The following is an 11560-nucleotide window of genomic DNA, read 5'->3' on the forward strand; positions in this document are numbered from 1 at the left end:
ATTATTAAACCTGCAACAATAAAAAACTACGGTCTTTAATTTCATAACTTAAATCTAAAAGGCAAAAACACTGTCTATAACTTACACAAAAAATAAGTAAATAACTATTTTTTTTTCAAAAAAAAAATTAACTAAACTCTACTTCTACATACAACTCAAAAAGTAATAGTGAATAGATATTACAGAAGTTTAGAGGGCTATGAGAAGCTAAGGAGGCCATGAGCTGTAAAGGGGCCATGAGGTCATAATTTAAAAATTACAAATAATTACAAAATAAAAGATATTCTTGAGTTGGTGGTGAAGAGCATAAGAAAAAGGTCTTAAGCGTTTTTAATGAGTCTTTTGAGTAACCTTGTTGGAGGGAGCCATAGCTTTTTTAATTTCTATTTAGGAAGACTTTTGAAAAAAAGTTTGGAAAACCCTGATATAAACAAAGAATAACTAGATTTTGCTTAAAGTCTCTGGGAGGGTAGAAATTGGGTATTTGACGTAATAACTTTTTTTTAATGATTAATGACACACAAAAACATTTTAGATCAAGTTTTTAATTATTGTCAAATAAAAAAATCTATGTGTTAAGAGCAAACAACAACAAAATAAAATGCAAACATAATTTTATAAACAGATAATTTAAAAACTCTTTTTTTCCATAGAACTATGATTATGTGGTAAAAGTTACCACATGATGTAGTATAGTGAGAGAGAGTAAAGAAATTTTAATAAAAAATTAAATGTTCAAATAAGATAGCTATCAAATATTACTTTTTATAATTACAAAATATTAATTATGATATTTTCCCTACACCTCCCTCCTAAAGGTGTTAAAACGTTTTATTTATTCATTGAGATATTCTGTTTTATTCATTTTATGTATATTTATTTTAATGTATCTTTTTTGTACTTGCTTTTCGTTTTTTTTTTTCGTGTTTCGTGCTCAAGTTTTGATGTCTGAGTCCAGCGTTGCAATATAAACAAAAAAAATTAACATAGAAAAAGTATACTGACTTAACTTAAATAAAGTAAAACTTAAAAAATTTATGTTGACTAATTAGCAAGCAGAAATTTACATGTAGTACAGAATTAACCGTCTTCTTGAAATGAAACTAGCCTATGTGACAAAAGTTAGCCTGAATTTATACAAAAAACAAGTTGACCGAACTTTATGCTTCGCCGTCACTCATTTTAAGCTTTCATTACATATATTGGGTAGGTCAGGGTTGCCAAATTTTTTTGAGAAATTTTTTCCAGGTTTTTCGAATTTCTTCCAGGTTATTAAAAATACACGTTTTTGGGACTATTTTTAGTTTAAAGCTAAGTTCAAGGTAAAAAAATGTGCTAAGTAGTATAACAACATTGAAAAGATACTGTAAAGCTATTTTAAAAGTTTTTTTTTATTAAAAAAATTCTTTGACAATAAAAATTTTTTTTAATCTTTATGGTAGATTTTTCGTGTCAAATTAAAAATTTTATTACAAAACATGTCTAAAAAATTTTGAGTTCAAGGTTTTTTAGTGATTTTTGTTTAAAATTACTCAAATTCCTTTTTTTTTAGCCTAAATTGTCAATGGTTTTTTGGCAACCCTGGTAGGTGTCAGAAATTCACGAGCGTCGTTTTAAGACTTCAGTTTAATCTAAAACGTCCATTAATCTAAAATGAATAAACAGTTTATTTATCGGAAAACAACGTTTTAAATAATCATAAAAATTATTAATTACAACAGTTTATCAATTGTGACTCCGTGCATTTGTGACCGTTCCCACAAATACTATTATTAGTCATTGAAAGCATGAGTACTTTTAGTAAAAGCATGACATTCTTCAACTACTTTAATTTACATATAATATTAAGACATTTAATCCAGCTTATTCTTAAATAAATCCAGTATTAATACCATTAAGTTCTCAATTTAAACAAGTATAAAAATAAAATGCTATGTTAAAACTAAGCTTGATCAAGAAAAAAAGTTTACTTAATAATTGAAAAAGACTATATAAAATCAACAAAAAATTAAAAGGTGTAACACAAGTTAATCAAAAATAACAGAACACTGATGATTGAATCATCTGAGTCTCATTTGAATTCAGACAAGTACTAGCTAGAATTTTTTCAAAAATCTTTCCACTATCCTGAATTTTTTAAAATAAATCCACTGTCCTCACCAGCCATATTTTTCTAAAACTAAAAGAAATTCAAAACGCCAAACTAGCCTACTATTGATATATTTAGGTTAAGTTTTTCAAAACTTCCAACTAGCTGGAGTTATCTTGCGTTGTGTGAGTGTGTAGCTAGGCACATATAGCATTAGATAAACACATAATTCAAAAAAATATGAGGCCTATTTAAGTTAGTAATAAGTTATAAATAAAATTATAATATGAAAATAATTTTAAACTTCTATGTTAGAGAATATCAGGGTTTTCAAAGGTTATTGAGAAATTTCTTCAATATTTTCTGAATTTTTTCCAGGTTTTCAAAAGTATAAGTTTTTGCGTTTATTTTAGTATAAAATTAAGTTTAAGGTAAAAAATTGTTTTATTTAGCACAACAACATTGAAAACATACTTTAATTGTTTTTATATTGAAAAAAATAGTTAATATCAACAAAAATATTTTATCTTTTTGACATATTTTTTGTGTTAAATCTAAATTTTTATACTTTACATTTATTACTTTTTAAATTCTAGGTTTTCCTAGAAATCCAGGTTTTTGGCAACCTTTGAATAAAGACACCTGTAATTTTTATAAAAAAAATTTATTAGACACCAGTCAATTTTGGCTTATATGGTACAAAAATGAAGCAAATACATTAATATTAAATAACATGTTATACATAAATAAAAGTAATATTCAAAAAATGTTATATCTAAGTACGTAAAAATTTAATTAACAATAAAACTATATTGCATTAAAAAGGAACAACATTACCTACTTATGTTTTAAGTAGCAAAATATTACTCACCAATTAATCAGTTTTTAACGTATATTCCTAGACTGTAAAAAGTTAGAAATATTCATAAAGTTTTTTAGTAACAACAAAAACAGAATAAGTTCAAATATTATATTTTACAAAATGTAAGTACTGCTTGTTTGAATAAATAGTTTAGATTAAATTTTATAAATTCACAAAACTTACTTCTTACTATACATGTATGCAAAACAAATTATAGATGCAGATAGTATTAAGTCTTGTAAAGGTTGTTAGAAAGTTTGAAAAAACAAAACTTGCATATTAATAAGAAAGATGAATACAAAAAAGAATATGCATACAAGTTTAGATGTTGTTTTTTAAGTTAACAATAATGTTTTGCAATATTTAAGTCAATAAAACATAAGTTGCACATTTCCAGTGGAATTGTATAAAAAATAACCTTATTATATCATTTGAATTGTTATAGCATATAATAATAGTTTGTACTATAAAATTGTTAATACACTTGTTTAATATAGAAAAAATTATACATGAAATTATCTATTTAATATTAACAGTAGTAACTGCAACTTTAAAGTTTTTTTTTAAATCTAAAGATAGTTTAAGAAAATAGAAACAAGAACATACGTGAAATAACTTTTGCATTTAACAAAGTAATATCACTTCGTCGAATATGTTTCAATCAAAAAGACGGGCAAGGGTCTTTATTAAGACCCACCAGTTTGAGTGAGATTCACATCAGCGCTTGCTGCTGTTGTTGTTGCTTGAACAACATCTTCAACTTTGATGTGGGAGAAAAAATACAGCTTGATGAAAAAAACCAAACTGGCGTGAAGTGCGAGAACTACAAGCACCAGAATCAGGACGCTTTTCTTGTCGAGGTGACGAGTGGCGCCCCAAACCTTGGCGGCCAGGACAGTACCGGAAACGGCGAGCGTCAAAATGACCAGCAGCCAGTTGAAAGTGTCGTTTCTGACGAGCAGCAGCATGCTCATGGGAACGAACGTGAGCAGGGAGTAGCCGTATGTTGATATGAAGTCGGACATGTAGAAGTCGAAGGGGCCGCTCCTCCAGCGCACGAAGCCGTAGATCAGAGATGGTATTAGGAACGAGTAGCTGTAGACCACGATGCCGGCCAGGGATACCTTTGTAATGTTGTATTGTTTTAGTACATGTTATAGTAGGTTTTGGATGATGAAATAACAAAATGAAAACTTAATTCCAAACAAAAAAGAATATGTAATAATTTAGCCATCTTAACTTGATATGTTTCAAAATATTGTATTAACTAAAACTGTTATTTATCTTATACGAGATAGGTTACCAATTCTTACAAGTACTATATACTTAAAAATTACATATCAAAAGGACTTATAATGTGACTAAACCTGCTGGGCTCCCAAAAAGGAATGTTTCAAACACAAATTTACAATAATTTTAAAAATCAAAATTACTGTAAGAATGCTTTTTTTTTTATTGGTAAAATATTTCTGGGAAAAATTACTAGGTTAATGTTCTTAACATATGGTTTAAAATTTTGTATAATTAAAACTGAAAAGGAAATAATATAATGAAATTTACTATGTTATTCATAAAGTGCTTAACAACCAATTAGTAAAAACCTATTATTTATACATTTGCTGTAAAAAAGCAATATCACGAAATAGTAAAGAATGTTAAATAACTAATTGGTAAGTAAATAAAAAAAGTTGTCCATTGTGAATTAGTTTATATTACTCATGTAAAACACTTTAAAAAACACAAGTATTTTATAAAAAAAGGATTAATTCAAACAGGTCCAAAACAAAAAGTATACATTTATAAAGCTAAACTTATTTTATAAAATGTATACAAAAATGGTGTTTTTAGTTGTAAAACATCTTGTTGTATTCGATAGTAAAGTGTGCATACTTAAATACTACAAGTAAAACACGTATGTAGGCAGATATTTTGTTTACAGATAAAATAAGGAACTGTATAGATTAATAAACTACATCAAGTTTACTAGTTAATTTATCTTCGTAAAAACCAAGCACTGATTTTTGGTAATTATGAATTCAGATTTTCAACATTTTTTTTTTCTACAAAGTTTAAGATTTTTTTTATGGATTATATACTATTTATTTTACACTATTTTTATAATAGAAGATTATTTACATATAAAAATAAATTATACAAAGTAAAAACTTACTTTTTCAAATTGAGGCGTGTATTTATAATTTTCACCATCAGTCCAGCGGTTAAAAACATAATTTAAATTTCCAAAAACGCTAAGAACAACAACTAAGGTAGCACAAATCCAAACTGGACCATAAAGATCTGACTTTCCGCCAAAATATCTTTTATTTTTGTTTACATGTGCAACGGGATTAAGTGAATCTTTTATGTTTTGAATTACTGTGTTTGTATCAACATCAAAAAATTGCTGGTAGTATGCAAATGTCCATACAGCATGTTTTGTCGATTCACTTTGTGCTGAATCAAGGTTTGAAGTTTCATTGGATGCACTATCCTCTTGTGGCAGATCGAAATTGTAAGTCTTTGAATCTTTCTCAACGTCTATTGTAGCAGCACCTGTTACCAAATTATAGAACAAATGTAATAAGATTTACTATTTACTTTTGAATAAAAAATCATACCTAGAAAATAACAGTCTGTAAAGCTTGAAATAAAGCTCCTCATGTATCTTAAATATTGTTGTTTTAAAGATAATGTCTTTAAGTTATGAGGTAGCTATAGAGGTAACCACCATACAAAAAAAAACTTTATATTGAAAACACTCTTTATAATGCTTTTATTTTATAAATTGTATAGAATACAAAAAATCTTAAGGAAAAACAAAATTCTTTATACAGCAATTAAAAAATATTATCTTATATAATAAAAAATCTAAGTTATATGTATTTTATTACATAAAAAAAGAAAATTAGCTGGACTGAAATATTTAAACTTTTTGCCTATTTTGTAGTATAAAGTATAACTAATTTATTTATTTAATTATTTATAAACATTAAATTAGTATTAATTTTTCAATTGAGTAGGTATTTATATTTTTTGAGTATATTAACTGGGTTTCAATAGCATTGGTTCAGTCTAGTTTTTAGAAAATATATATATATGTTTTTTTTTTCTGTCTGTAGTTTGTTTGTGTATTACTAAACAATTTCATAGTCTACATTTTATCTGTGTAAATAAAATTATTAGTCTTTAAATATATTTAAACAAAGAAAGTTTAATAAGTTAAAAATTTTAAATCATAAGCTTAAATCACTGATAAAATATAAACTAGTTTGAGGTTGACTTATTTTATGGTGTTTTTATCTTATTTATTTTACTATTATTACTGTATTATTTTTTCAAAGAAAAAACTTATTTACTATTTTAAGTGTTTTTTGTGGTTATTTACATGATTGTTTTGGTATAGTTAAACTTCTATATTTAGACATTTATTCAAAATTGTAAAAACTGATAGTTTTAATTAAAAGGATATATTTATTTTATATTTTTTTTTTAGTTTAAGCAATTTTCTTTTAATGTTATAGCATTAATTTATTTTTGCTTATTCTTAATAGGTTGAAATAAGTTGATAGTAGAGTCTAAATTCTTAAACATACTTAAAAAAAACTCCAAATTTAATAATCATTTTTTTTTTTTTTTTAAATCATATAAAAGATTAAATTATTTGCTAAAATTATTGATAAATTTTAAAATTAAAAACATTTCAGAAAGAAATTTCACCTTTTGACGTAGAGTTCAATATATATTTTATGTGTACATATGGTTAGATATATTTATCTAATTATATAAAAACAATAGTTTATACAGATGTTTCATACATGAAATATAAAATTTCATGTACTCCTTAGTAAGCTACAGTTTATTACAATAGCAAACAGAAATTTAGATTTTGAGAATTTTTATAATAATTGTGACGTAGTAATGATTCAGTTTATTGTACAGTTAGCTGAATTTGAAATAATACGCTGTAGTTGTTAATTTATGCATTTTGGAAAGTTTAGATCTAGAAGAAAAATTTCAAAATCTAAATTTCTGTTTACTATTGTAATAAATTATAGCTTACTGAGGAGTACATGAAATTTTATATTTCATGTATGAAACAGCTGTATAAACTATTGTTTTTATATAATTAGATAAATATTTAGCTCCAACTTATTTTGTCAAGCACTATCGACCAGAACTTTTTATAAAATCTTTAATAATGGTAGATATATGTGTGTATATAAACTATTTGATTTTTTTGATATACTTTTTTTAGAAAAATATTCAATGTTGTAAAATTTAATAGTCTAGAAAGAGTTTTTTGTTTTAGAGTTTTTATTTTGACTGTAATTTTTTTTCTTTTTTTTTTTCATTTGTAGCTCATAACAATTTTGATTAAATTGGGTATGCAACTTGATGACTGGGAGTTCTTTTTGAGTAAGCAAGTTCTTGAATCAAAAAATTTTGAGTAATTTTTCGTTTTTGTTCAATACACCACTAAACTTATAATGAGACTTAAACTTAAAAAACTAACATTTAAATTGAGAATTTACATTTTTACTTAATGTGTCAGTTCTTAGAATATGGGTCATTAATAGTAAGAAAAATAAAGCTTTTAAATGCTTATAAATATAAATATGTTTACAAAAAACGGAATAAATTAGTTTTTAAAAGTGACACTACAAACTAGAACAACTCGGAACAAAGTACTATAAAAAATAAAATGAAATAAAATCTACAATGCCAGCAACAGTTTTTGGACCCCTACTTTAGAGCATAAAACAAAAGCTAAAATTTAGAAAATTATAATCAAAAGTATTTTAGTTTTTAATATCTCATGAAAGCAGAAGATAAAAAACAAATATTTTGCATTTTGCTTTTTATTTTGAATGCTATGTTAATTTAGTTTATCTTAAACTTAAATGGTGGACTAGGCAAAAACTTGTACTACTTTTTATTACAACTGGTTGTATATTCTTGTAAACAGATTGACAGAATGTTTTATTTAACTAATATTAAATTAAAAAATAAATTGAACAATAAATTGTGGAAGTAAATTTAGAAATCATAAAATGTTTACTAGAACAAAAAAAAAGAAGATTTAAATAGCATGATTTTGTTTAAAGGAATACTATAGTAAACAAAGATATGTTAGACTTAAATAAACAAACAAAAAAAAAGTTTTATAAAAAAATTTGATGTTTACAGTCAAGAAATATTAACTCCTAATAACAATATGTAAAACCTGATTTTTCTCTAACTTCTCCAACATAATCATCTTCAATCCACATAGTTTCTTCATTATTAATTAAACCAGCTTTTTCTTCATCCATTTTATTAAATTGAAAAAAAATCTAAAATTAAACAATATTCTTTTTATTAATAAACACAAATTTTATTTGATATAAGATAATAAATTTTTCTAAATATTAGTACAGCGCTTATTCACTTATCCGGACATGTTAGGTCAGATTTTTCTGTAAATATGTCCGGAAAAGAATCATTCAGGATAAGTACAAAAATTCTTCTTTTTCATAAAATAATATAACTGCTGTATATTCTGCAATACATAATTTATAAAAAAGCTCATCTCCTTTAAAGTTTTTAAACTGTTTTTCACTTTTTGAAATGTCGTACAAAGTTGACCTGCCTATGCTGAAGTGCTCCATTATAAAAGACTAAGGAGATGTTTTTTTACCATCTTACAAACTTCTAGTTTATTTTCAATGGTTAGTGCAACTTGTTTTCTTTTTTTGATGTCTCATACATTTCTAAAACCGAGTATGTTGAGTATGTCAAACTTATTATAAACAAAAAAAACTGTCACGCACCTCATCATCAAAGAGTGTTTGAATTAACAACTTTTATAATATAGTTTTAATTAAAAATAAAATAAAATAACTGTTATACATTCATTTTCTAAAAAAATATTTGAATTTAATCAACTTTGAAAAAAACTTTAGAAGTTTAAATAAAAAACTTCCAAGTCAAACATTTAATAAAGTTATTAAATGTTGAAGTAACAATTTTTTTATTTAAATTTACAATAAATATGTTAGTTATTTAAAAAGTATAATAAGTTAAAATATTTTTCAAGATTTATGAATTTCATAGTGTAACTTACCACAATAGCTGTCTTAATTAAATCTATCAAAACTGATCTTTGTACTAAAATTATAGTATAATGTTATCAACAAAACACTTTGTACACTTATTGATTTCAAATATTATCCTAATAGCTTTATCATTATACAATGTTCTACAATGGTCATTGATTAAAATTTAACAATCTAAAGCAATTATATAGTGTTGTTTCATTTAATTATTTCAAGTTATAACATCTTGTTTTTTGAAAATTCTTATTATATGTATATTAAACAAAAAAAAATACTACCCTACATGTACCAGAATGCTACTTTTTGAGGCAAAAAAGACAGCATAAGGTGACCAAAAACTAGCTTGAATCAGACTGAGTTTTTGAAAAAACTAGAAAAAAAAAAGTTGCATGAGCCAAAAGTTGTAAAAAATGTTAATCAAGGCCAGTTACTTAAATTTACCAAAAATAAAAGGAGATAATAAAAAACCAATAAAACAAGTAAATTAATAAGTCATAAAAAACTAACCTAAAAATTAGGATTATTGTCAAAACTATCCTGAGTTGTTTTCAAAATATTCAAAACTAGCCTATGTTGTCCTGAGTGTATGGCAACCCTGATTTACTAGAAATTTTAGTACACAACATTCAAAGATACATTTAGAGATATAAAAAAGCTATTCAATGACAATGTGTAATGTTCGAGAAAATGATGGAAAATCATGATAAAAGATTTTTTAACTTTTAATTATTAAAATTAACCTGAAAACAGTTTACTATAGTTTATTTTATCAGAAAAAAAGTCTTGTATGTGCTTTGGGTGGTGCTTCTGACTGCTACTTTAAAAAACTTAAGAGTTAATTAGCTCATTAAATTAACATGCTATCATATAGGACTTTGTACTTTTCAGATTGTTCATTATTTATGAATAAAAATTTTCACAGGATTTCTCTTTGAAAAAAAAGCTTTCGTGACTATAAACAACTAGCCTGAATTTATTTGAAACTAAAAGCATTTTTAGAGCAATTATCTATAAGCCAGTATGCATGGTGCTTAGTAGTATGCATACAAAATACTAAAGTAATACAGAAAAATTTTAGGGTAAAAAATATGCTTAAATGTCTTCATTATAAAATTTTTCTACTTTCAAAATTATTAAAACTTATGTTTTTATAAAACTATAAAAATGTATCTACTCTTTGAAGCAAAAAGTCCAGCTTGAATGACCATTTAATAGCCTGATATTTTTATAAAACTTTGAAAAAATGTAGTAATCTAAAAGTCTTTACTGGTAATCAAGCTTAAATATTTTAAAAGACTTTAATAAAAAAATATAAATAAAACTTAAGGGCGTAGAGGTAAGGCTATTCTTTTACATGTTGATCTTATTTTTATAACTAAGAAAGCAGTTACTTTTTACCATTTAGGAAAATTCAAATTAGATTTTGAGATATGAGGGTATAAAGTCAGAAAACTGAATAGGTTCCTTATGGAATGTAAAAAGAAAAAAAAAACTATTTCATTAAAAACATATCTTCTCCTACAGTTTTTTAACCAATCTTTCTGAAACTTTTTCAGTTTAATTTTAACTAAATGTTATTCACTACTGTTTTGGGATTTTTCTAATTTTGAGAAAAATATTTTTTGAGTATTTTGGAATAATTGACATTTTTTATACATTTTGGTTAAATTCTTCATTTATTTATTCTTATTTATACAACAGGCTTATTCTATTAATGCACGGAACATTAGTAAAAATTTGAACTTAATTAAACAAAAAAATGAAGGAGAAGAAAGTTATTTATTTTAATTCCAAGAAAATCAGCATTAAAAAAAATTCTTCACTTGTTTGTATCGGTACTTTTTACATAACTGACAAAATCTCAAAAGTTAATAGATATTATTTAATTCTAAAAAAAGTATCTTATATTATATCATACAATTTTAGCTTTCAAATATGGTCTAATGCTAATTTTTGTAATAAAAAAATGTTAGATCCCCTATGACCTTAATATTAAGAAAAGAAAGCACAACTTAAGAATAAAACTATTTTTAAAGTTGTAAACGCTGGTGAGTTTTTCAGATATAGATACCAGCCTAAGTATATTTACCAGCCTTAAATTCTCAGTTTTTCAGCAAACATTAAAAAATATTTTAATTGTTAAAATTTTAATAAAATCTCAAATTAACTTGAAATAGCCTGATCTGTGGCAACCCTGTCATTGTATACTACAACAGGACTTTTAGTTAATTTATTAGACATTTAGAAGAAATTAAAGCTTAAACTATGGTCAAAGGCCATGATGTAGACAAAGACATTGCATTTATTAAGCTACACACCACTTTTTATGTTTGTAACAATCACTGTTGTTTGATGATATAATTTGATAGTAAAAATAAAAAAGTACATACTCCTTGGTTTTAAAAGTATATTGGTTCATAGAAATACCATATATTTGTTTTTTTGATAGCTGTAAAAATGACAAACTAATACAAAAAAAAAGTTTTTGTAAACATAGAAAATATTAATTTTAAA

General features: G+C 24.7%; 1 protein-coding gene across 1 annotated transcript; it reads right to left on the minus strand.

Annotated features, from left to right (window-relative positions):
* Window positions 1–2976: 2976 nt before the first annotated feature.
* On the minus strand, window positions 2977–8280 carry LOC145829199 (protein YIPF2-like). The gene is made up of 3 exons (XM_082936931.1): window positions 8176–8280; window positions 5122–5504; window positions 2977–4075 (listed from the first exon to the last, which is right to left on the minus strand). The coding sequence occupies exons 1-3, from the start codon at window positions 8261–8263 to the stop codon at window positions 3638–3640; spliced, it is 909 nt and encodes a 302-aa protein (XP_082793057.1). The 5' UTR covers window positions 8264–8280; the 3' UTR covers window positions 2977–3637.
* Window positions 8281–11560: the final 3280 nt, after the last annotated feature.

This window comes from Thalia democratica, chromosome 2 (assembly GCF_965202585.1).
Source record: "Thalia democratica chromosome 2, ktThaDemo2.hap1.1, whole genome shotgun sequence".
In the NCBI taxonomy this organism is placed as follows: domain Eukaryota; kingdom Metazoa; phylum Chordata; class Thaliacea; order Salpida; family Salpidae; genus Thalia; species Thalia democratica.